Below are 27,763 nucleotides of genomic sequence, written 5' to 3' on the forward strand. Positions count from 1 at the left end.
TTAGAAGTTTTTAAGAAAATAAGTAAGACTGTGAAAATTTAGCTCCTTTCGAGAATTATAAGATTATGAAATATAGAAGGGATATAAGAATTTAAATAAGATGATAAATTGCTGACAAAATGTTACAACGATGAAAGTGGGAGCGGGAGATGTGAGGAAGTCCAAAGAAAATGTGAAACTATGTTAAGACAAATGTTATATTGTTTATTATGTTTACTTTTATTGTAAAACCCAATAAATTGCTTTTAAAAAAAAAAAAAAACAATTTTCTGACTTTTAGAAGACATCTGAAGGTTGTCCTGTATAGGGAATTTTTTAAAAAATTGATGTTTTACTGTGTTTTAATTTGCTGGAAACCACTCAGCTGGCTTGGGTAACCCAGTTAGATGGGTAGAATAGTAGTAGTAATAATAATAATAATAATAATAATAATACATTGCTTTACAAACCCAGTCATCTTACTCACTCTTCATTCGCTATACACAGGACGTTCAATGACAGTGCAGACTCAAGTTTATGATATCACCTGGTTCCCAAACATATACATAATTGTGCCCAATTGGGTTTATTTATTTCTGGGGTGGGGAGAAGCTACTTTATTCCTTCATCAAAAGTTTCATTTCAGAATGAGGAACCAGATATCTAGCTCTAACTGCTGAACTAATCCAGAATGCAACAGCTAGACTGGTGACTGGGGGTGGCCACTGGGACCACATAACGCCAGTCCTGATAGATCTGCATTGGCTCCCAGGGCATTTCCAAGGACAATTCAAAGTGTTGGTGCTGACCCTTAAAGCCCTAAACGGACTCGGTCCTGTATACCTGAAGGAGCGTCTCCACCCCCATCGTTCAGCCCAGACACTGAGATCCAGCGCCGAGGGCCTTCTGGCGGTTCCCTCATTGCGAGAAGTGAGGTTACAGGGAACCAGACCCTTCTTGGTAGTGGCGCCCGCCCTGTGGAACACCCTCCCTTCAGATGTGAAGGAAATAAGCAGCTATCTTATCTTTAAAAGACATCTGAAGGCAGCCCTGTTCAGGGACGTTTTTAATAGTTAATGCTGAATTGTTTTTAACACTTGATTGGAAGCCGCCCAGAGTGGCTGGGGAAACTCAGCCAAATGGGCGGGGTATAAATAACAAATTATTATTATTATTATTATTATTATTATTATTATTACTGCTCTCATGGGTAGTAAGTTCTTCCTAACGGTTTTACCTGCGCTCCCAAATTTTGAAAAAATGCTTTTCATCCTGTTCTGGATGGGAAAGGTGTACTACTGATCCCCCTCTTTCTTCTTCTCTTATTGTTGTTGCTGTGAATTGCCAACAAATCACAGCAACAACAACTGAGGTCCTATACTTTTCATGGTGTTTGATTGTCTTTGGATATTGTTTTATGCTTTGTTGTTTGAGGATGTTAACCATGTTGTGCTTCCTCTTGGAAGGAAAGTGAGATACGAATGAGCACTGAAACAAACAAATGTTTAGGGAGTCTGGCTAAGACAGGCATAGACAAACTCAGCCCTTCAGATGTTTTGGGACTACAACTCGCATGAGCCCTAGCTAACAGGACCAGTGGTCAGGGATGATGGGAATTGTAGTCCCAAAACATCTAGAGGGCTGAGTTTGCCTATGCCTGGGCTAAGACATGCCTGCCACCTTGAAAGCAGAGCAACAGGAGAACTGAGGAAACAGCCTTAACCAGGGTTTCACATCCCGGTATTCTTACAGACAACCATTATTGCTTAGTTTATTCAAGACTAGATTGCTCAGATTTAACTAACTGTGGTAAAGGAAACAAACTGTAGCTAAACATTTTGTCTGCCTAAGGCCTAATACATTATTAACACGTTGCTGGTAATGGCATTTTCTAAAAAAAATTCTAACACATGTCGTACATGCTGCAGCAAAAAGTGCAATCCCCAGGAACTACTCCTATGCAAACCCCATCAAATCAATGGAGATTGAGCCAGAGCATTGTAATATTTTAATACTCCATTGTGAATCCTAACAATTTCAATGAAAGTTGTACAGGAGCTACTCTGACTGGATTGCATTCAAATTAGCACCTCTAAAGAAATATAGCATTTCAGAATAAATTGGCGGTTTATATTTTTGAATACTCCCCTATATTACATGATCTGAATCTATTTTAAAGAACATTTCAAAATTCAGTTATTTTTCCAACTAGCTCACTGCACCTTTGGAGAGAATTTCATTCCAAAAGTTTGGAATTTTGGGTCCTTAACACAGAGACAATGCACACTTGCGACATCTCAGTTTGGAGATTCAGAATAATTCCTTGGCAATTATTTGGCTAAAATTTTTTTTAAAAAACTTCCGGGGGCGGCGCGAACGGCAATGGCGGTCCTCTTCTGAACGGGAGAGGAGGCTCCGCAGGCAACGGGTCGTCCGCTACGGCGAAGCGGAGACCCACTTCGGAAAACCCCAGGCGGCAAGAGCCTGGGGTCTTGAGGCTCGGTGGGCGCCTAGAGCGACCCTCCAAGTGCAGAAGGAACCCCGTAAGGGGCTCCGGAGCACGGAGGGGGGTTGCGGCGCTGTGAGCTGTTTCACAGCCTGAGGAGCGAAGCCGCGCTGCTACTGTCGGTGAGCGCTGATCCCTTTTCCTGCTAAATTACGGATCCGGACGAAAAAGCAACTAATTTGTGAGTAAAAGACTGAATCACTTGAAATTCGAGATTTTAAAAGGGAAACTTGAATTGGCTTGAACTTGGCTGTGAGCGGAGAGACGTGGAAGCAGGAAGTCCGTCTTCCGCAGCCATTGAACTTGAAAAAAAAGCAATCAGCTGGAGGAGTGGAGGCTGAAAGAAAGAGACTCTAAGTTTTACAGATCTAAGCATCTATTTGAACTTGCATTTTAAAGTAAAGACTTTAAGTTAAAGATTTGGGATTTCTATTTGCACTTGACTTTCCTCCTCTTATTGGATTACAAATTAAAAGGTGAAACCCAGAGTCAGGAGCTGCCTGAGTACTAAGGGAGCTGTCAGTACTGCAGATTTGGATACTGTATATTGGAACTTGAAACAATCTGAGGGTATTGAGACCTTTTAAATTTGAAACATTCTTTTTGGAGATAAATAAGCACTGTCTGCAACAAGGTGACCATTTATAAACTCTGCTAAACATTTGTATTTGAAGGTTCTTGGACATTAAATTAGACTCTGAAAGACAGATTAAGCTCCCTCTAGAGGATTGGATTATAACAGTGATTTTACATACACTTTTTACTTTCGATTCCTTTGCTGTTTGCTTGCTCTGGACCTTTCCATTCTCATGGGAACAACTCAGTGTGACCTTGACTGACAGATAACGTTGGAATGAGTGGCACAAGAAAAAGAGGGAGAGCTAAACAAACAACTCTAACAACTCTAACCTCAGCTTCACAGACACGCAGATCATCTGTGCCTACTTTGCCCTCAGAAGTGGAGGGTGAGGGCGAAGCAGAGCAGTTACAACTGGAAGATATGGCCTCAGGAGCATCTGCTTCTGTACTAGACAAAATCTTTGAAAAATTGGAAGCTTTGGACAAGAAAGCAGATGCGCAATCAGCAAAGATTGATAAAAACACAGAATGTCTAAATAAATTAACCACACAAGTGGCACAGAATGCACAAGCAATTGGACAGCTAACGGAGGCCTCAGCAGAAAATCGGAAATTGACTGAGGACACCAGACAAAGATTTGAAAATTTAGAGCAAGAGGTAAGACCACTCACTAAACAAGTTGGGGAACACCAGATTTATCTCTCGATGATAGAACTGCGAAACCGTGAGAACAACTTAAGGATTAGATCACTACAAGAGGCAGAAGAAGGAAATCTAACTGAGTTTTTGACCAAAGAATTCTCCAAGTTCTGGAACTTGGAAGAAAAGGACTTTAAAATTGTGTCAGCTTTCAGACTTGGAAGATTCATAAAGAAGGAGAGGCCCAGAGACTGTTTGATAACATTGAGATCAAAGGAGGAAAGGGATAAGATTTTGGGACTACACTTTGTAAAATCACTGGAGGTGTTGGATAGAAGAATTGAAATTTATAAAGATATCCCAAGACTACTGCTTGACCTTAGAACCGCCTATTCTGAACTTGTTAAACTACTAAGGAGCAACGCAATTCCATTCAGGTGGGAATTTCCTCAAGGATTATCTTTTACCTTTAGAGGGAGAAAGGTCAAAGTGAGAACACTGGAAGAGAGAGACAAATTCCTGTCTACACACGGAGAGGACCTTCAAAAAAGAATTGAACTACCTCCTGGGCCTGAGGCAACGCCAATACCAACATCAGCATCTGTGGAACCTGAAGACCCTGAGAAGATACCACCCCTTGAAAAATAACCAGATAGTTCAGGATGTCTCTGCAACTGTTGAGCTGGAATATTAATGGTTGTAACATTCCGGAAAAAAGGAAGAAAATATTTCATATATTAAAAAAAGAACAATTGGACATTATTTGTTTACAAGAAACACATGTGACGAGGCTCCACAGAAAAGTGTTAATAAATAAAAGATTGGGCCAGGAATTTGTATCTTCGGACAAAGTTAAGAAGAGAGGCGTAGTGATATATGCAAAAGAGAGCCTGTCACCTAAATTCCTATTTAAAGATGATCATGGAAGAATTTTGGCTATTGAGATACAATATCAAGGAGAGAAACTGCTGATATTAGGAATTTATGCACCTAATGAAGGGAAATCGGAATTTTACAAGAAGTTGCAGGAGACAATGCTGGACTATCTAGACTACAACAACATCATAATGATGGGAGATATGAATGGGGTCGTATCAACTAACATGGACAAGTCACAAAGTCAAAATGTTACAAAAGACGGCAGACTACCTAAAACCTTTTTTGAAATGATTGACAATATGGACTTGATTGACATTTGGAGGACAAAGAACCCACTAGGAAGAGAGGGAACATTCTTTTCTGAAGCCCAACTGACCTGGACAAGAATCGACCAAATATGGATTTCTAGAGGCCTGGCACCTAAGGTCAGAAAAGTGGAAATCTGCCCAAAGACCTGCTCCGACCACAATGCAGTAAAGATGGATATGACACTATTACCAATTGGATCCTTTAGATGGAAGATGAATGACAATTTGTTTAGAGATCAGGAAATTACCAAGAAGGCCCAAAAAGTTTTGAAGGACTATTTTGAGATAAACATGAATAATATGGTGGAAAAAAGAATAATCTGGGACGCAAGCAAAGCTGTAATGAGGGGATTCTTGATACAACAGAATGCAGTGAAGAAAAGAACACAAAATGAGAAAAAAGATAAGATCTTGGATAAAATAAAAGAATTAGAGAAGAAACTAAGAGTGAATCCGAAGTCACAGCCAACTCTGAGAGAAATTAAACTCTATCAAACACAATATTCTAAATTGATAAATCAGGAAATTGAATGGAAGGTTAAATTAATGAAACAAAAAACGTTTGAGTCGGCGAATAAATGTGGAAAACTGCTAGCTTGGCAGTTGAAGAGAAGACAAAGATTAAATACTGTTACAAACTTAGAGGTTGATGGAAAAAACATCCAGAATCCAGTGGACATTAGAAAGTGTTTCCAGAGATACTTCAAAAAACTATACACCCAAGGGCCGCAAGATGATGTTGAGATTAAACAATTTTTGGCAAAAAATGGATTATCTAAATTGTCACAAGAAAATAGGACAATCCTGAATTCTAAAATAACACGACAGGAGATCGAACAAGCTATCCAGAACATGCAACTTGGCAAATCTCCAGGACCAGATGGGCTGACCTCCAAGTACTATAAGACATTGAAAGACTACTTGATACAACCTTTGATGGAGGTCAGCAATGAAATTATGGAGGGGAGGAGGGCACCGGAGTCGTGGAAAGAAGCGTTTATCACATTAATACCAAAGTCGGAAGCTGAAAAGACACAACTTAAGAACTACCGTCCCATCTCTCTCTTAAATGTGGATTACAAAATATTTGCAGACATTTTGGCAAATAGATTTAAAAAAGTTTTAAATGAAGTAATTCATAAGGACCAGGCTGGCTTTCTCCCAGGAAGACATCTGTTTGCTAATACAAGGAACATTATTGACATTTTGGAACTTTTGCAAACAGATATAAATACAAAAGCAGTTTTAATTTTTATAGATGCGGAGAAGGCCTTTGACAATATCTCCTGGAAATTTATGATGGGAAATTTAAAAGAGATGGGAGTGGGACGGGGTTTTGAGAATGGGATTGAGGCGATATATTCAGAACAGAAAGCTAAACTGATAGTTAATAATGTGGTTACGGAAGAGTTTAAAATTGAAAAAGGGACACGACAAGGTTGCCCTATTTCCCCTTTGTTATTTATTTCGGTTCTGGAAGTGCTATTGAACATGATTAGAAGGGATCAGTTGGTGGAAGGAATTCAGGTCGGTCAGAAACAATATAAATTGAAAGCTTTTGCAGATGACCTGGTTTTGACCTTGCAGAAGCCAGAGCCCAGTACGAAAAGAGTATTACAACTGATTAATGACTTTGGTCGGGTGGCTGGATTTAAATTAAATAAACAGAAAACTAAGGTTTTGGGGAAAAACTTGACTAATACAGAGTCAGAACGGTTTCAGAATGAGATGGAACTTAATGTGGTGAAAAAAGTAAAATACCTAGGGGTAAACATAACAGCAAAAAATCTAAGTCTATTTAAGGATAATTATGAAAAATGTTGGACAGAAATTAAGAGAGACTTAGATAGTTGGTCAAAATTGAAACTTTCTTTGTTAGGCCGAATTGCTGCTATCAAGATGAATGTATTGCCAAGGATGTTGTTCTTATTTCAAACACTTCAGGTTTTGGACAAAACGGAGTGCTTTCAGAAGTGGCAGAGAGATATTTCCAAGTTTGTCTGGCAGGGCAAAAAGCCCAGAATTAAGTTTAAGATATTAACCGATGCAAAACAAAGAGGGGGCTTTGCCCTGCCAGACTTAAAGTTGTATTACGAAGCCGCAGCGTTTTGCTGGCTAAAAGACTGGCTACTTCTTGAAGACACTGATGTGTTAGATTTGGAAGGGTTTAACAATACCTTTGGATGGCATGCATATTTATGGTATGACAAGGTTAAAGCAAACAAGGCCTTTAAGAACCATATTGTCAGAAAATCATTGTTTAATGTCTGGTCAAAATATAAAGACTTGCTGGAAAATAAAACACCAAGGTGGCTTTCACCTTTGGAAGCCAAGGCCCGAAAAAGACCCAATATGGAGGCTAAATGGCCAAAATATTGGGAAATACTAGAAAAGGATGGAGACAAATGGAAATTGCAGAGTCTAGAGAAAATGAAAGACAAAGTGCGAGATTGGTTACATTACGCTCAGATCAAAGAAGTTTTTAAAAATGATAAGAAATTAGGGTTCCAGGTGGAGAAATCGAAACTAGAAACAGAATTGTTAGAACCAAAGATTAAGGTACTTTCAAGGATGTATAACTTGCTGTTGAAATGGAATACACAAGACGAAACGGTTAAATCGGCTATGATAAGGTGGGCACAGGACATTGGGCATAATATCATGTTTGAGGACTGGGAGAGGTTGTGGAGTAATGGATTGAAATTTACTGCATGTAACGCCCTGAAAGAAAATGTAATGAAAATGATTTATAGATGGTATATGACCCCAGTCAAACTTGCTAAAATTTACCACCTGTCTGATAAGGACTGGAAGAAATTTAAGAACTATTTACAAAAATATTGTAATTTGAGTGAATGCTAAATAAGATGCTAGACTAAAACAACTGAGCACCACTAAATTTAGAAGTTTGTTAAGAAAATAAGTAAGACTGTGAAAACTTAGCTCCTTTTGAGAATTATATGATTATGAAATATAGAAGGGATATAAGATTTTAAATAAGATGATAAATTGCTGACAAAATGTTTCAACGATGAAAATGGGAGCGGGAGATGTGAGGAAGTCCAAAGAAAATGTGAAAATATGTCAAGATCGATGTTACATTGTTTATTATGTCTATTTTTATTGTAAAATTTAATAAATTGCTTTAAAAAAAAAAAATAAATTTTTTTTTAAAAAACTTTTGAAAAAGGTAAGCAGAATACTAATGCATCTTGCATGAATACGTAAAAGTATATTTAAAGCAGGTTACTTGGTATATCCTCCTTAAAAATTCTGCATACTTTCCCATATATTTGTTTAGGAATTGCAAGCAAAAATTGGAATAGGTTTTCAAGACCAAAGGGCACAATCCACCAAAGTAATCCTGCTTAACTGTGTAATCCTACACATCTGTTGTGTTCCCCTGAGTTCAATAGTTTATTCCTATATAACTGGGCATACAATTGCAGAATCCTAAGCACACCTAGTAGGGAGTAAATCCCATTGGATACGGTGGATCTAACTTTCATGGAATCATGCACCGGATTGGACATTCAATCCCATTCAATCCAATGGAAGAATTCAATGTGTTTAAATATCTCTCTTTCAAATCAAAGCAGTTTTAAAGTGCTTACCTTTGGCTGAATACTGCTCATCTTATGTTATGTTATGAAGAATTATACAAAAGATAAACATAGAAAAAGTACATTAATAATAATGGTAACTCCAACCTTATAAAATGCAATCAAATCTACATGAATGTTACAAAATAAAATAAGCTACATGCAGACCTTTCATTTCCAAAAAATTAAATGGGATCTTACAAAGGCAGTCCTATATATCTTTCCAAGCAAGCCATTACAACAAACACTGCAATAAGACACAAAAAGAAGTTCAGTGACAGCATTTGCTTTACTGTAATGACTCTGGAATCTGTTCAGCTAGGCAAGAACTTTTTTATTAAAAATATATCAACTTCTATTCTATATACACTAAAAACTCCAACTATTTTTGGCTCTTTAACATTCCAGTCCTAAACTTGCTATTCATAAAGTTCTTTGAATTTCAAGGGAATTAATTTCTTCATAAGTGTGCTTGGCATCACAAACGTAACAATTTTCTATGTACATTCAGGATCTACATAAAGATTTTTAAACACAGTTACGGGTTTGTTTTGTAAAAAAAAATATGATGAAACTTGTTATTCTAACAGCTGGTGGCACAACTGAACAATCTCATATTTTAAAAAAAGGTCATCAACTATTTGTGCGAAGTGAAAAGGACCCACACTAGCCTATCCTAACTCTCTGAACCAGTAATGAAGCAAAGAAATGGAGTAATTCAAGGCCTAGTTGACAAGATACTTGTGTATTTGTTGGTTCAAAATTAGGAATAAACTATTCCTTTCCTGTGTCATAAAGTTAAAGACTGCTTTAAAAGAAAATTACTCTATCTAACTGCATAACTAAAATCACACTGAATCTGATCTTCAGTCATTGTTAAACTACTTAACCCAATAAACTCAAACTCAAGCAAATAAATTGTGGGGCTTTTTCTACCAGTTATTTTAATCAACAGAACAGAACCTACTTAACCCAAAACTTTCCTCATCCTCAGTTATCAGCCCAAATTGCAATTCCTGCCACCATCAAACAATTTTACAGAGTCCATTACAATTTGTTCCTGAAGTATACAATTCGCTAATTTCACAAGCGTCTTTTGAAAGTTATATTGTATGCCCAAAACTGTTTCCAGGCACTAAAACAAATTGCCATCTTTCTAGCTGCATGTCTTCAAGCAAAGACTGGTGCCTTCAAGCTGAACATCGTGGGTTTTCCCTGTTGTCACCAATTGAAGGGAAACGTCCTAGGTAAAGGAGGAATTGCTGAAAACAAATGCTGCTGCTTTAAGAAAACACAAAACACTATTTTACATCAATATTTAAACTATATCATTTCACAGCGGATATAGGAACATATATCAGAGGGGATCCCTTTTAAAAGTTATCATTTGCAATGTATTATAAAGGTGAAAGAAAGAAAAGCTTATACCCTCAAACCAGTTTTTTTTAATAAAAACAACTGTCTAGCTTGATCCTAAAAGCTTAAAGTCAATGAGAACTTTTATTCTGCAAATGTATGCCATTTTTTAAAAACTTAGAATCTTCCCCCCGCCCCCGCCCACTCATCCCCATCTTCCAACCTTACTATACATACAAAATTCAAATACCGTATTATCCTATATGTATAAAGACAAAACACTGTGGTGGCTTCTTTAAGAAAGGCTGCTATTTCCCAAACCAGTGATGGACGAATTTTAATATACCGCCGCTTTAAAACAAAACAAAACAAAAAACAAAAAAGCCCAAGCGACTTTTAATAATCTTCTAAGTTTGAACACCGAAAACTTCTGAGTTTTTTTCTGTATCCCAAGATGGTTTTCTTTCCTGAAGCTCAAGCCGAGAAAGCAGACAAAAGAAGCCGATTTGATTGAACAGTGCCAAGTCTTGCCTTTCCCCCCCTTTCTTCAGCTCGCTTGCTTGCTTGCTTGCTTGCAGCATGGCAACCTTCCCAAGTAGTCTTGGCAGAGCTCCAGCCTGTGCCAGGCTGTTGGAAGTCCTGGTTTCCAATAGATGCCCTTTGCAAGTCAATTAATAAACATATATATATACACACACACACACACACACATATACACATATAAATGTGTGTGTATGTATAAATGTATATGTACATGTATACATATACGTATATCTATATGTATATATTCTTAGCCAAAATTGTTGGTTAGAAACCAAATCCTGGCACCAGCATCGCTTCATCCTGCCAAATCGCCCTACAGCCTTCATGGTTTAGTACACTGTGCACAATGGTAACAAAAACATTTTACTCAGTAGTCCTGAAGAACTGGATGCAATGCGCACCATTCAGCGATAAGAAATGTGTTCTCTATAAACGTCTACAGGCAATACATAAAGATGCCAAGCTTCTTTCGAAGGAGGTTCTACCCATAACATTAAGAAGCATGGAATACTGCATTAATATCAGGCTGAATGGTGATAATGGGGAAAGCTCCACTATGGAAACAGACCTAAATCATGGCTAAAACTGAAATTATAACCATTTTGTTTTCAGAGAAAATACAAGGTATGTTAATTTCCCCTCCCCTCCTTGTGTCTCATCTTATCAGATATCTTGTCAGGTGGAACCACAGGCAATGGGTGGTCAGACTGTAAGATACAGTAAAGGTAAAAGGTAAAGGGACCCCTGACCATTAGGTCCAGTCGTGACCGACTCTGGGGTTGCGGCACTCATCTCACTTTATTGGCCGAGGGAGCCAGTGTACAGCTTCCGGGTCATGTGGCCGGCATGACTAAGCCACTTCTGGCAAACCAGAGCAGCGCACGGAAACGCCATTTACCTTCCCGCCAGAGTGGTACCAATTTATCTACTTGCACTTTGATGTGCTTTCAAACTGCTAGGTTGGCAGGAGCTGGGACCGAGCAACGGGAGCTCACCCCATCGTGGGGATTCGAACAGCCGACCTTCTGATCAGCAAGTCCTAGGCTCTGTGGTTTAACCCACAGCGCCACCCGCTTCCCTTTAAGGGAGACATTAAGTTAACCAACCCCAGAGTTGGCCACGACTGGACCTAATGGTCAGGGGCCCCTTTACCGTTATCTTTTAATCACAGCCCCACTGTCTTACCTATAGGGACACAGGAAGCTGTGTTATACCAAGTCAGACTAGCAGTACCCCCTAGTTCAGTAGTGTACACTGATTTGACAGTGGCTCTCCAGGGTTTCAGATAGGGAATCTTTTACAGTCCTAGCTGGTGATGCTGCAAAGGAGATGCTCTACAACTGAGCTACAGACCTTGCCCAATAAAAGCAGTTATTAAAAACCAGGCTTTGTTGTTAGCCTCCTTCTAACAAATTAATGCTTGTATGTATTCCAAATGTTTGTATTCCAAAACATGCACTGAAAGCAAAAACCATTAAAGATTGCCAAACTTTATGCCTGAAGGGTAGGTAAGAATTTACATTTCAGCCTAAAGTGGTGGTAAAGCTTCTGACAGCTAATTTTAAAATCTGCTCAAACTCAGCAGGCTTAGAAATTATTAGCAGACTTTGAAATGTCAAAACCGTACATGCACACATAGCAGGGAAGAAGTCCCCTTGAATTCAGAGGGACTTTCACCAAGTAAACATGCTTAGGGCGTCACTGGGACAATGTACATTTGGCTACCTATCAGGACAAACTTAGTCAATGTTCTTCATTTGTGTGGAAACTAGCTGCAGACCTTGCACAACTCGCAGGTGAGTTGAGCTTGTTTTTGTTTCGACAAAGTCAAGCCAGCTCAGCCCTTGGGAAACTTCTGATAGCCTGGGAAACCACAGAGAAGGAGGAACCGAGCAGATCAAGCGCAAAGAGGAAATATCACTTTCAAAGCCGGAAAAAGAGAAATGAGCCTGGAAATGAGCTGCCTAAATAGCTAGAGCTGGTTGATCCACAGTACTAGGCTCAGTTAATATAAGGATCTTTTATTATTATTCATTAGCAGCTCTGCATACCCAAGGAGTGACTCAGGTCTGTGAAGTGGCAGCACTCCTATTCACAGCAGCAGACATCAGGTCCATACTGATAACCGCAAGTGAACAGAGTTTCTTCATCCCTGGGGTACGGGAGAAGCGGAGACTCTCGAGGGAGAATTTGAATAAAAAGAAGGAAGCAAACCCAGTAACCGCTGTGGACAAGGCATATTATAATGTTATCTCTGGCACAGCTATTTTGTTATTGATAACCTCAGAAAAGCTTTTAGTATGGTCTGTTAAGCCGTATCAGAAATTCATCCCTCAATTGCAGTACATGAAACACTGTCCTTTAAAAAATGTAAACACAACCTTTGGGAAATTGGAGATAACAGATCCTTTTAAGATATTCTCCCTCTTTGGCGTACATAACCGTTTTATTCACAGATAAACATTTTCCACAGGTTTCTGAAAGGCTGGTCTTGCTGCCACTGTTAATAAACTATAGAAGCTATAGGACTGCACCTTCGTCCCCAGTACAGGACCAGATTTTCAGCACCAGTGTTGCTGCATAGGCTTCCTTGCTCAGCAATGAAACAGCACACTTTGATAAACCCCAGTTTCTCAGCTTAATCTGCCTCACAGGGAAGTTGTGAGAAAAATGAAGTAATACTCTGCAAACAATCTTGACATAGACTGCAGGAAAGATTTCAAAATTATTAATCTCTGCTCCACAGACCCCCAGATGTTGTGATAAAGTGTCCAGAAGCAGAAGAGGCTAGGGCCAGGCCTTCTGTATCTTTAATTGGCCCACAGAAGAGGGAATTCCGGAAGGTGCAGTTTTCCTAACCCTTCCAAAATCCCCTCTTCTAAATGCAATCCTCCATCTTCCTCTAATCCCAGATACTATTTGAAGAACCGATCAGCTGCTGTAATTTATTCGAGGGCCTTCCCAAGCCTTGACAGCCAGGCATTGAAGAACACCCTCAAATCAAGTTATTTTGTTCCGTAATCTGGAATAAATTCTCAGAGCAACACACAAGCATCATTCTCCGAATAAAGATCTTCTCCATTTTCTTGTGGTCAGGTTCATGAATATGCAATCTGCTGAATATGTCTCTTTTATGTCTTCTTTGCAATCAAGGGATTGCCAGTTGGGTAAACGTGTCCACCCCTCAAGTGATGCTGTTCCCCAGCAACCTGACTTTTATTGCGGGGGGGGACCCTTCTGGTGAGATACTTCGGCTTAAAAGCCCATCTGAATCCTTCGGGGGGGGGGGATCCATCTTCGCACAATAAAGCTTCAGGCCCATGCACACCGCAGTGTGAGAGGAATGTTAAGCAGCTTTTGAAAAACTCCAGGGATTGGGGGGGGGGGGGCGGCTTTCAGGTGAAAGTGTTGGCTAATGAATATTGTGTGTGGTACTTAGGAGGTGATAAGACAGTGTTGGGTTTTGAGGACTCCCAGGAGCTGTGTTTCTCTGACAGCCGGTCAGGCCATCTGAAATGCATACATATTGGATACCGTTCATCTACCAAAGATTATTTGCACGTTTTTGACATACAGGTACCGCTTCTTTTCCAGAAGTCACATGAAGAATTTCCACCTAAGTATCAGTTGCATTATCCCTGCATCATTTCACCTGAAGTATAAACACAGAAAAAACTAACACATCTCTGTTTCTGGTTGTGTTGCTATAAATTTCACTGGAGAATACATTGTAAGGTACAGGCACATTGCACTTGAAATAAGAGTTCTTTTTTTATTGTTCTTTTTTGATAAAAGAGGGGGATGGAACACTTCTATAAACTTCTATCATGCCACCTCATACTCGTCTTTCCTGGTGGGATGCAGGTAGCACTGTGGTCTAAACCACCAAACCTCATGGGCTTGCCAATTATAAAGCCAGCAGTTCAAATCCACATGACAGGGCAAGCTCCCATTGCTCTGTCCCAGCTCCTGCCAACCTAGCAGTTCGAAACCATACCAGTGCAAGTAAATAAATAGATACCGCTGCAGCGTAAAAGTAAACAGTGTTTCTGTGCGCTCTGACACTTATCATGGTGTTCCATGCTCCAGAAGCGGTTTAGTCATGGTGGCCACATGACCCAGAAAGCTGTCTGCAGACAAACGCCAGCTCCTTTGGTCTGAAAGCAGATATGAAAGCTGCTCCCCATAGCCAAATTCAACTGGACTTAACCGTCCAGGGGTCCTGTACTTTTACCTCACCTTTGCTCACCTTTTCTCTAAACTAAAAAGTCCCACACGCTGCAACCTTTCCGCATAGCAGAGTCGCTCCATCCACTTGATCATTTGGGTGGTCCTTTTCTGAACCTTTTTCAACTATACAATATCCTTTTTGAGGTGAGGTGACCAGAACTGTACTTGTTGTTGTTTAGTCGTGTCCGACTCTTCGTGATCCCCTGGACCAGAGCACACCAGGCACTCCTGTCTTCCACTGCCGCCCGCAGTTTAGTCAAACTCGTGCTGGTAGCTTCGAGAACATTGTCCCACCATCTTGTCCTCTGTCGTCCCCTTCTCCTTGTGCCCTCCATCTTTTCCAACATCAGGGTCTTTTCCAGGGAGTCTTCTCAAGAGGTGGCCAAAGTCTTGGAGCCTCAGCTTCAGGATCTGTCCTTCCAGTGAGCACTCAGGGCTGATTTCCTTCAGAATGGATGGGTTTGATCTTCTTGCAGTCCATGGGACTCTCCAGAGTCTCCTCCAGCACCATAATTCAAAAGCATCCATTCTTCGGCGATCAGCCTTCTTTATGGTCCAGCTCTCACTTCCATACATCACTACTGGAAAAACCATAGCTTTAACTATACGGACCTTTGTTGGCAAGGTGATGTCTCTGCTTTTTAAGATAATACGCCAAATGCAGTCGCACCATAAATTTCTACAACAGCATTATGATATCATTTTATTTTCAATTCCTCTCCCAATTCCTAGCGTGGAATTTGCCTTTCTCACAGCCACCGCACACTGGGGTTAACACCTTCAGTAGAGCTATCTACTATGATCCCAAGGTCATGCTCCTAGTCTGTCACCTCTGGTTCAGTCCCCATGAGCCTGCGCAGTAAGCCTGCAACTTATAAGGGTGGCTGTGTTCAGCCGCTGGCTCCTAAAGCCAAAATCATGTATAGTCAAAACCCCCTGGGTTCAGTGGTGGGTGGGATTGCCAATGCTATTTTCCTGAGAACCCTGCCCCTTAAAAAAAACAAAACTATTTTTTGCCCTGTGCGTAAATCTGAATGCACACAAATTCATTGTGTGTAAATGGTGGGCTAGGGACGTGGGTGGCGCTGTGGGTTAAACCACAGAGCCTAGGACTTGCCGATCAGAGGGTTGGCGCTTTGAATCCCCGTGACAGGGTGAGCTCCCCTTGCTCGGTCCCTGCTCCTGCCAACCTTGCAGTTCAAAAGCACCTCAAAGTGCAAGTAGATAAATAGGTACCGCTCCAGCGGGAAGGTAAACAGTGTTTCCGTGCGCTGCTCTGGTTCGCCAGAAGCGGCTTAGTCATGCTGGCCACATGACCCGGAAGCTGTATGCCGGCTCCCTCGGCCAATAAAGCAAGATGAACGCCGCAATCCCAGAGTTGGCCACGACTGAACCTAATGGTCAGGGGTCCCTTTATCTTCACCTAAATGGTGGGCTTACTCTATGTCAAATTAAGGTTTTTTTTCACCCTGCACTTATTTACAAAGAACTGCATATGCCATTTTACCACCCATTCACTGACCCCGAACAACTTAACACCCCTCTGCAAACTTGGGCCACCCCTCTGCTGCCTTCCCAACTCCAAGGGAACATTTCATGCAATGTGCCTTTTTAGGTACTTTTCATTAGAGCACGTCTTCTTCTTGCAAATAAAGGGGGAGGAAAGCAGGTATTTTATTGTAATGACATGTTTATTTTATGTATAATGGCATTATGGTAACGTATTGTTTTTAGATGTTTCTATTTTAGCTGTAACAATAATAATAATAAATTTTATTTATATCCCGCCCTCCCCAGCCGAAGCCGGGCTCAGGGCGGCTAACAACAATAAAACAGTACAAAAGTACAGCACAAACAACACTCTAAAATCATTCATTAAGCCACCTCAAGTTCTTCAGGGAAAAAGGCAGGGTATGTATGTATAAATATTTTCCCCCAACAGTCAGTTGCAACCCTTAACTTTCCAAAGCCAGAGGTGTGCAAGGAAGTATAACTGAAAAACCGCCTTATGTAAGCTGTGAGTGAGATGGAATGCCCTTTATTGGAGCAAAGCCTGGGGATAGCTCAGTCACTAGAGCAGGAGACTCTCAGTCTCAGGGCCGTGGGTTCGAGCCCCAAAGTGGGGAAAACAGATCCCTGCACTGTAAAGGGGTTGGACTAGATGACCCCCGTGGTCCCTTCCAACTCTACGTGAAAATCATTGCTCGAGCTGCGAAACAGCCAACCTAATGCAACCTATGCACCGCCTAAGATTGCCGAGACCCACGCGGAGCATGCGCACTGGGGCTTGGCTTCTCCCTGGGAGAGGCGGGCCAAGAGGCGCGCATGCTCCCTCCGAACACCACCGCGCGAGGTCCCCGACCCACCTCCTCAGGGCGCAGGCGCCGAGCGCGGCCGGAGAGAGCTCGCGCATGCGCCACAGTCCCGAGAATAACGTCTCCCTCACGAGCTGCGCGCGCGCGCTCTCTCTTTCTCTCACCAGTGACTCGAGGCGCATGCGCGGCCTTCTCCTTCGCTCTCACTCGAGGCGCCCGGCTCCCCTCAGGAGGCCGCTTTTTAGTCTTATCTCTCTCCGCTCACTTACCCAGGAGGCGCACAAGGCTCCGGCTCCGGCCGGGCAGGACCTCTCGTTCACCGGCTGCCTTGAGGGAAGATGAGGCGGCTTCTCCCATGGCTGCGAAAGCGAGGAAGAGTCTGCGGAGGCCGGCGGAACTCATCGCCCCTCCCCCCCACCCCTGGGGCAAGAGGGACGGAGAGGCGGCAGCCGTCAGGTGGCGCGCGCATGCGCCGGGACGGAACCCCTGTCGCGAGGCTCGGGGTGGGGGGGGGAGGGCACGTGGTCAGCGGCTGGGCGCGAGCGATGGAGAGTCACGTGCCCCCGGAGAGGAAAGGTGCAGTTGCGCACGCGCGGCCGGGGACTTACCTTGCATAATATTGGGGTTTTTTTTTAACGCCTATGGGGGGGGCGGGGAGAGCGGGCAGTGGATCAAATTATGTTGCAAACCTCCCCGCGGTGGCTGGTACAGAAAAGCAGTTGATGATCATAAAATTAATTATCAGTAATAATGCTTATTGCTTAATGTTATTTAATATTAATTTATTATGTCTGCTGCATCAGAGGCAAAGTCCCAAATTAATGGATTCAAGTTGCAAGGAGGGAGATTCGGACCCAACCCTGCCCAAGCAAGGTGTGATGGCATGGGCGTAGCCAGGGGTGGAACTGAGTTATCTGTGACACAATTGGTTAGTTAAGTACTTTTATTTATTTACCTGATTTGGGAGGCAGCTCCCCGCTGCACCCATGTGTGATGGTAGTAAAAGGTTAAAAAAAAAAAAAGATAAAGGATCCCTGGACAGTTAAGTCCATTGAAAGGTGACTACAGTCATCCCACGGGTTGAATGTGCTTCAGGTTGAGCGCATTCGAGTTGCGCTCTGCGTCAACCCGGAAGTAATGGAGCACGTTACTTCCGGGTTTCGCCGCATGCGCAGACGCTCAAAATGACGTCATGTGCAGAAGCGGCAAAACGCAACCCGCAGACGTGCCGTCGCGGCTTATGTTGCGTTCAGGATGTGAATGGGGCTCCGTAACGGATCGCATTCGCATCCCGATGTACCACTGTATGAGGTTGCAGCACTCATCTTGCTTTCAGGCTGAGGGAGCCGGCATTTGTCCACAGACATCTTTCTGGGTCACGTGGCCAGCAGGACTAAACCTGCTTCTGGTGCAACCAAACACCATGATGGAAGCCAGAGCGCACAGAAAAGCCATTTACCTTCCCGCCGCAGCGGTACCGATTTATCTACTTGCACTGGTGTGCTTTTGAACTGCTAGGTTGGCAGAAGCTGAGACAGAGCAATGGGAACTCACTCTATTGCGCAGATTCGAACTACCGACCTTTTGATCGGCAAGCCCTAAGGCTCAGTGGTTTAGACCACAGCACCACCCACGTAGTAGATGATGCGCTGAATGGGTGCCTGGCCCTTGGGAATGGACTGTCTGAGAACATCTGCATCAGGGGTCGACTTTTTCCCCAAAGAAGGTTTCGTACCTCAGTGACATGAGAGGCAGAAATGCAAAGGGCACAGCTCACCTTGGCGTGGCAATGAAGTGATGGGAAGTGCTGTGCTATTTCTGCTTGTTGTGCAGCTGATTTTTAAAAAGGCAATGACAATCTCTCAGGAAAGATGTCAGGAAGAATTTTCTGATGGTAAAAGCTCTTCAACAGTGGGATGAACTCCCATTAGAGGAGGTGGACTCCTGTTCCATGGAGGTTTTCAAGTAGAGGTTGGATGGCCATTGTCATGTATCATCTCGTTGAGGTTCCTGAATTGCAAGGGGTTGGACTAGATGACCATGGGGTCGCTTCCAGCTCTACAGTTCTATTATTCTATTGACTTACAGCATTTATACCCTACCCTTTTCGGCCAAAAACGCCATTCAAGTCGGCTTACAGAAAACATTTCCATAGAGGGCTAACAATAATAATAATAAATATACATGGCACATGAGGAAAAAGGGAGTGGAAGGGAGGAAGAAGGGAAGCTACATAAGGCACACAGGTTCCTGAAGTTATAGGCAGTCTCGGTGATGGTTCTGGCTGTCTTGCCCTTGAAAAATAAGCCCCTGTCCTGAAGTACTCTTGACTGTCTCCACCCCACAGATCCAGGAGCAGAACTGGGGGAAGCATCTTGGCCGGGAGGTTAGGGCACCTCTTGCCACATAGTTGTTGTGTAACACAGCGAGAATGGACTTTGCAAAGTTCAGTGGTTGTATTATTGCTTTTGAGGTACTTTCAGGTTTTATACGTCAAATCCTCTGCTTTGAATTGGGCCCAGAAACTAATCAGCAGCCAGTGCAGTTGGGTCGGGATTGGGGTTACAATCAAATCTCAGCTCCCGAACGCCTCTGTTTTGGAAAGTTTTGGCTTCCGAACGCCGAAAACCCACAAGTAAATGCTCCAGTTTTTGAACATTTTTTGGAAGCCGAACGTCTGATGTGGCTTCTACTTGAGTGTAGGAAGCTCATGCAACCCATCAGATGGCGCACCTTGGTTGTCGAACATTTCGGAAGCTGAATGGGCTTCCAGAACAGAATACGTTCAACAACCAAGGTTTGACTGTACATGCTCAGACTGCCGTGCCCCAGTGAGCAACCTGGCCCCCAAATCCTGCACCAACTGAAGTTCCTAAACCGTCTTGGGGGGCAGCACCATGAATAATGCATTGCAGTGCTCTATAACATAAGTTACCAGAGCATGTACATCAGTTAAGCTGTCCCTGTCCAGATAGGGGCGCAGCTGAGCCATCAGCAGAAGCTGATGGAAGGCACTCTGCACCACTGATGCCCCGAGCAGGACTGGAGAATCTATGCCCCCTCAAATAGCTGCTGACTCCCAGCTCCCATCACCCCTAACTGGGCCATTCTGGCTGGGGCTGATGCTTATTTATTGAAGCTTATTAATGTGATAAAATGTAAACCAATGCCTGTATTCACTAAAAAAGTGGTACATAAGCACCCTAAACAAACCTTGGGGATCTCCTCTTAACTACAATAACAGCTAGTTTTATTCATTAATAAATAAAGGACCTTGAGGACACAACAAAGTCTTCTGGTACCTTAAAGCATGGGTAGGCAATCTTTAGGCCCGGGGGCTGGATCTGGCCAAATCACCTTCTAAATCCGGCCCGCGGATAGTCTGGGAATCAGCGTGTTTTTACATGAGTAGAATGTTTGCTTTTATTTAAAATGCATCTCTGGGTTATTTGTTGGGCATAGGAATTTGTTCATATATACCATATTTTTTTTCAAAATATAGTCTGGCCCACCACATGGTCTGAGGGACGGTGGACTGGCCCATGGCTGAAAAAGGTTGCTGACCCCTGCCTTCAAGACTAACATTTATTACGACATAAGCTATTATGGAGCAGGGCCGACATCATTGGATGCAGCTCCGTTAGATTTTCAGCATCTTAAAATTATAAGTTGAAGGTTTCTGTTCAGTTTATTTATATGCCTAAAGCGGATTGCGATAAACATGTAGCTTGCCATCAAAATACAGAACATTTGGGGAAGTATGATTTGTTACGAAACATAAATAAACTCAAAAGGAAATAAAATCAGCAGCTTAATAAACCCAGGGTAACACTTAGGCACCGTACAATTAGGCAGGGCTGTCTGACATTTGTTCACAAAATGCGTCCCAGCTTTACGGTTGTTGCTGCTGCTGCTGCAACCGCACGTGAGCGAGCAGGCACTGCATGTCACGTAAAACACGAACTGGGCCCCCAGCTTTTTGCAAATGCTTACGTCTCAATCTTTTCCGCAGCGCCAGTGTTACACGGGCTGAAGAAGGGCTCCGTGAGCGTTAGCTGCAGGTGTGCATTTGTTTCACACAGTATGGATTTCTTAGTGTGGCCTAAGATGCTCACAGGCAGATTATAAAGAAAGGTGTAGGCATAACGACATGCGTCGTGTAGGTTGTTAGTGTGCGTGACACCGTACTTTCAGAGTTCTTCTGAACGTTACCAAATAGATCATCCCCTTGGGTGGGGCGGGGGGGGTCTTCTCCTTCATCAGGAATTTTTGGTTTTTGCAACAGATTCCCTCAAGCCACCTGGTGGATTTCCAGTGTAACTACAGCATCAGGGAGCTATGCCGGCAGCTGAACGCTCCTAGTGACTCTTGTTAATGCCAGTGTTGGTCCCAAAGGTTGGGAACAACAGGGCATGTCCCAAGAAAAGAATAAAAATGCCAGAGGGCAGAACTAGCTCCATCCAGGAGGAATCATCCCCTGGCTAATGCCCTGAACCACAGGGTACCTGGCGGCGAGCCCCACAGGTGTACATGATTCCATGGCAGATGCTGACACAGAGTCCAGCAAGTCCAAAGTCCGGTCAGGCCAGGTTCCTGCCTCTGCAGCCGATCCGGGGTCAGGACACCTAAAGGTCAGTCCCACACATGAACAGTCCCAAAGAGCATCTTGTGATGTATCCCACAAAGGACCTTAGGGTCTTCAAACAAAAACATCTTGGAGGTCCCGGGCCACAGGGAGGTTAGGCTGGCCTCAACCTGAGCCAGGGCTTTTTCGGCTGTGGCCCCGATCTGGTGGAACTCTCTGTCACAAGAGGCTATGGCTGTGGGACTTGACATCTTCCCGCAGGGCCTGCAAGACAGAGCTGTTCCACCAGGCCTTTGGCCAAGGCAAAGTCTGACCCCCTCCTTTGATAATCTTCACAGAACTCTGGCCCAATGGTTGCCATTAATTTGATTTTGAACTGATTTTAGAATGAATTGATTTTAGTCTGCTGTATCATTTTACTGTTGTTAGCCGCCCTGAGCCCGGCTTCGGCTGTGGAGGGCGGCATATAAATAAATTAATAATAATAATAATAATAATAATAATAATAATATCCAAGCCATGATCCAACCATTGTGGGGAGTTGAGCAGACACAGCACCTCCGCTCTGCTTCCCTTTTATACCTTGTATCCTGGTTGCAGCATCTGGGCTTGACGAGGCATGTGACCCTCACCTGTCCTGAGCGGACACCTCCTCCCAGAGCTAGCAAGCCTCACTTGGCCAGCTACTGAGCTGGGCTGTGAGCCCTTGGCTACCTCAACCTCCTAGAGCGTCCCTCCTGCTTCTCCTTAGGCCTCAGAGCCCACCATGTTTGGGGAGACCCGGGCCCTTCTGGTGATGGGTCCTGCTGCTGTGGTTCCCCGTGCACTGTCCCCCATCCCCTCACCATTCTCCACTGCCCCACAAGTACTTTCCACACCAATCATCCCCAGCTTGCCCCAGTGTGTCCCGGTCACAGCTACACCCTTCGCTGGGCTCTTCTTCCTTGTTCCCGCCATTCATGACTTCAAGATTCTGAGTGCTAGGTTTTCATAACCGAGTGAATTGGCATGGGAGGAAAATTGCCTCTCTCGGATTTTAAGCACGGTGCACCAAGCTGCCCCTGCAACATCAACTCCAAGGTGATTTCAGTACAGAAGCACTCATGAAAGGGAGAATCAGATCCGTGCTCAAAACTTTCTCCAGTCCAAGGGCTGCATTCTCTTCTGGGAAACTTTCTGAGGACAACATGCCAGCAGTAGGCGGAGCAACAGATGTAAATTTAGGCTGGTTTCTGCACACACAAACCCTGTCCCCCACCAAGAAATCGAATGGTCATCATCGGAGTTCAAAGACTCATTCCATCCTGGCCTGGCAGAAACAATTGCAACTGCAAAGGAGAGCCAGTGTTGCCTAATGAAAGTTCTGCAGCACAGGTAGAGAGGTCTGGAGAGCTTGGGGTTCTCCACCCCATAGTAGAGCATAGAGGAGACCAGCTGGGGAGGTGGGAATCCCAAGTGGAATTTCCATATTTCTGTTATCAAGGTCATTTAAGTACAGTACATCCATTGAAGCTGAGTATTTTATAACTCAGGACAGACCCCCCCAAAAAAGGGAAGGCTTTAAAAGGGGATTGTTGTTTAATCGTGTCCGCCTCTTCGTGACCCCCTGGACCAGAGCACGCCAGGCACTCCTGTCTTCCACTACCTCCCGCAGTTTGGTCAAACTCATGCTGGTAGCTTCGAGAACACTGTCCAACTATCTCGTCCTCTGTCGTCCCCTTCTCCTTGTGCCCTCCATCTTTCCCAACACCAGGGTCTTTTCCAGGGAGTCTTCTCTTCTCATGAGGTGGCCAAAGTCTTGGAGCCTCAGCTTTAGGATCTGTCCTTCCAGTGAGCACTCAGGGCTGATTTCCTTCAGAATGGAGAGGTTTGATCTTCTTGCAGTCCATGGGACTCTCAAGGGTCTCCTCCAAGACCACCCAAAAGCTATAGCCCAAAGTATCGATGGCTGCTAGTGACAATGAGCATATTCTGCCTCCATCGTCAGAGGCAGTATGCCTCTGAAGATCATTTGCTGGGGGTCCTAAGAGAGGAGAGTTGTTGCTGTATTCAAGTCCTGCATACGGGCTTCCCATAGACGTCTGGGTGGCCATAGCAAGAATAGGACGCTGGACTAGATGGGCCTTTGGCTTGATCCAGCTGGACTCTTCCAATATTCTTTTTTATAATAATATTTTATTAATTTCCCAAAGATAACAAAAATAAAAACAACAATACAAAAACAAAACAGAACAGACTGACTTCCCTCTAGTCTCTTCCTTAGTTCCATTATTTATCAATGTACCACATGTCCATTGCTAAGTTTAAACTCATTTGTATTCCCTATGATCCATTCATGACAAATCTACAAGTAATTTCAAAACCCTGCTAATGTATTAACTTATGTACAATGCTTCTGTATATATGCAATAAAGTCCTTCCAATCTTCCTTAAATTCTTTGTCATCTTTTCCTCTTAGTTCCATTGTCAATTTTGCCATTTCGGCATATTCCGTTAATTTAACTTGCCAGTCTTCTTTAGCTGGGACACATTCTTCTTTCCAATGTGCTAATAATGTCTGTGCGGCTGTAGTTGCATACATAAATAAACTCTTTTGTGATTTTGGTAAATCCACTCCTATAATACCTAAAAGAAAAGTTTCTGGTTGTTTTAAACATCTTCATTTCATTATAAATCATTTCCCAATATTTCTTTATAATTTTATAATCCCACCACATATGAAAAAATGTCCCTTCAATTGTTTTGCATTTCCAGTCCTTCTTTCCTTAGTTTTATGCATTTTTGCTAATTTAACTGGGGTTAGATACTATCTATACATCATTTTCATACAATTTTCTTTAATCACCACACATGCTGTGAACTTCATCTCATTCTTCCATAATTTTCCCCAGTCCTCCATCTGGATATTATGTTCCACATTTTGTGTCCAGACTCTTCCAATATTCTGATATTCTAGCTTAGGGATACCAGACGTCTCCATTTCCCGGAGACAGTCCCCGGACTTGCAAAAAAGTCCCCGGACAAATTCCATCCCCGGATTTCATCTAATGTCCCCGGGAAACGCAGCAGCGGCAGTCTCAGCAGCCCGGAGCAGTTAGCTCTGGCTGGCTTCTGGAGCTGCTCGGAAGTCCCCATATGATGGTGGTGCAGGGGCTCTCAGATGTAGCTTCCGGGCTGCCTCCACCTTCCCGGACCCCAGCAACTAAGCTGTGAAAGAAGGCTTCATCCTGCCTATCGGAGAAGCCTCCCAACTCCTACTTGCGTGCAAGCAGGATCGGGGCGGGGATCTCTCAGCTGTGAAGGGAGCCTTCACGCTGCCTATCAGAGCTTGCGTGCAAGCAGGAGGGGGCAGGGATCTCTCAGGCAACAGAAAGCCTCCCTTCCCAGCTGAGGGATCCCCACCCCGATCCTGCTTGCACGCAAGTAGGAATGGGATTGGGACTGCTCCATTGGGAAGGAAGGCATCACGCTGCCTAACTGAGAGATCCCTGCCCCTTCCTGCTTGCACGCAAGTAGGAATGGGATTGGGGCTGCTCCAATGAGAAGGCGGGCATAGCGCTGCCCAAGCCTTGCTGCCGCCGCTGCTCTCGGCCCTCCTTCTCCGCCTTCCATGCCTGACCCACCACGCACCGCTTCCCCACCACTGCCACCGAAGAACCAACAACTCGGGCTGCCCAGGCTCACGGAGAAAGGAGATAGAAACCTCGGAGGAAGGGGAAATGTGGCAGTTGAGGTCAAGGCGGCGGCCACCCCTCTGCCACCGCCATCGCTGCAGCATCAACGTCCCGAACGTGTAGTAATTAATGAATCAACGTGTCTCTGGATTCATTGGAAAAAATCTGGCTACCTTATTCTAGCTATGCCAATGGTCTGGCTTCAGTACAAGGTTGCTTCCTCTGCTCCGATCTGTCTTGCATACAGAAGGTCTGGGAGAGAATTCTAGAGAGCATCTGCCAATCAAGATCTGACATAATGCTTCCTATGTTCCAATAAATTGTTCAAGGCGTTGAAAAACAAAGAAAGCAAATCAGTCCCTGCCTACAGTCTTAATAGATGCAATGATTGGGTGGGGACGAGAAGAAGCAAATTTAGCCACTATGTCTTTTTACAAAGCACCCTTGTGCACTATAGGACTTGCACTCGGGAACTGTAGCCATTAATTTATTAAACCAAACCCCCATGAAGATGGCCAGTTGCTATTCACGTGATGGGACAAACATCCGTCATCAAGGTGGGAAGATGGAAAACCAAACTAAATCCACTGAATTTTCATTAAGGCCGAGCCCTCTGCTCCTGTATCCTACTGGCTCCATTCGACATTTATTCATTGTGATAAGGAAGAAAAGGTCGTGCAGAAGTCATTGCCAACACATGGAACCAGGGTGTTCTGCCTTTTATTCCTTTGGCCAATTTAAGCATGTTGACAAATTTATGTTAACGTTTTTTTCCCTCCTGACATACTAATGGCCATATAGCTTGTTTTTCCAGCAAATTACACATTATCTCTAATGGAGAAAGTAGAGGAGGGTGTTCCCTCCCTTCCCACCCCTTCACTCCAAGGATGCTCAACAATTTCCAGCGGCTGAAATGAGCATTATTGAGAAGGCATAACAGAGAGGCATTGGCTACCTCTACCACCATCATAATGTGAGCTTCCATCATCTTTATTACCAGCCACATAATGCACACAAGCACATTTTGGGGGTGCTTCTATAACGGCTTTATATTGTGGTTATCTATAAGACTCCACGTAACGTTGCGTCCCAGAATGTGGAACCGCCTTTGTGCTTTCGGATTTAATTGCAAGCAATATACGATCTCGCTAAGCATTTGATTAGCCATCCAAGGCATCAGCTAATGTGTCCCTTTTTCATTTGCCCATTTAATTTCCCTTTATCTATTTGCACTATTTTACCATGATTATATGACAAACAACTACAACCAGGCTTATTACTATTAGAGAAGACATGACATTCGTGAGATCTGGAACAGGCACAATCCTAGCCAGTCGCCTGTGGCTTTTTTTTAAAGGGTCAGATTAATATATGCCTAGGTCTGGGAGCTTACAAAGCTGGCCACTGTCTCTGCGCAGCGCCTCTCCTGCAAAGCGGGAGGAGGAACAGAAGGGGCTCCGTTTCTCCTCCCGCTTCACAGGAGAGGCACTTCGCTGAAGGGCCGCTGCGCAACTCTCCCTCTCTGCGCAGTGCCATTCGCTCCATAAGATGCACTCACATTTCCCCTTACTTTTTAGGAGGAAAAAAGTGCATCTTATGGAGCGAAAAATACAGTAAGTGCTCGAACCATAATATACAGTGGACGTGCGGGTTGCGATTCGGTGCTTCTGCGCATGCACGACTGCTAAAAACCCGGAAGTAACCCATTCCAGTACTTCTGGGTTTCGGCAGTCCGTAACCCGCAAGAACCCAACCTGAAGCATCTGTAACCCAAGGTATGACTGTACTTGTAGTATTTTGGGAGTGTAGACCAGCCTTCACCAACCTGGTACCCTCCAGGTCCGAGCCACCATGGCCATACTGGCTTGGGCAGAAGAAAAATGGGACACTGGGTTGACAAAGGCTGTTATCACAGAACCCAACCATCTTACTCATCTGCCAGAGGCTGAAGAATCGCCCGCGACTGAAGTTAGGAAATGGAAAAGGCTACACAATGAACAGAAGAATAAGGCAGATTGTGCTCCATCCTTGACTGTAAGGCTTCAAGACTTGTTCTTAATGATGCAAGGATGAAAGGGTAAGTCTCAAGGCTGAAAAGCGTGAAGTGGCTGGCCGGACAATGGCATCGAGGAGGTCTGCAACAAGAACTTGATTTCAGACCTTGACCACTTGAAGGACGGAATTAAGGAAGGAGGCCCAAATAAGAGATTTGCTACATTAGTGCAGCTAGCAAAAGGGAAACTCGAGTTATAGGTATATATGGTTTTTGGTTTTTTGCAGGGGTGCGTGTTATTTCTCAGCAGTGACCCTCTAATATAGCAGAGGTGGCTCGCTATTGATTCCATCAGGCTAGCTGAAAGTGGCATGGAAAATAATGAACGGTGCAAAAAAAAAGATCACAGACAACTCCCCTTTCTTCTGCTTCATAGCACTAAAGACATCTCTGTGCCACCTGCAAGAGGAGAAGTCATCAACTGGACCAGGGATGTGGGGAGTGAAAGGGAGAGAAAAATGGATGACATTATAAAAGGAAACACACAACTCATCTATAAACAGTGTGCAATTAG

The 27,763-nt window shown here is 43.7% G+C and overlaps 1 protein-coding gene across 3 annotated transcripts in view; it reads right to left on the minus strand.

The window, feature by feature from the left end:
- The window catches only part of MSRA (methionine sulfoxide reductase A), a 221,730-nt gene extending 204,303 nt beyond the window's left edge, over positions 1 to 17,427 (minus strand). Inside the window, exons 1-2 of one of the 3 annotated variants that reach the window (XM_081001184.1) lie at positions 17,207 to 17,427; positions 8,506 to 8,526 (exon numbers count right to left, since the gene is read on the minus strand). In XM_081001184.1, the coding sequence (XP_080857310.1) occupies positions 8,506 to 8,526; positions 17,207 to 17,339 (154 nt within the window). In that variant the 5' untranslated portion in view covers positions 17,340 to 17,427. Of the gene's footprint in view, positions 1 to 8,505; positions 8,527 to 10,099; positions 10,306 to 17,206 lie in introns of those variants that run through there. The other 2 variants (XM_081001185.1, XM_081001186.1) reach the window with 2 other exon arrangements.
- Between the last annotated feature and the right edge of the window lie 10,336 nt (positions 17,428 to 27,763).

This window comes from Podarcis pityusensis (genome assembly GCF_964106645.2).
Source record: "Podarcis pityusensis genome assembly, chromosome: 3".
Classification (NCBI taxonomy): domain Eukaryota; kingdom Metazoa; phylum Chordata; class Lepidosauria; order Squamata; family Lacertidae; genus Podarcis; species Podarcis pityusensis.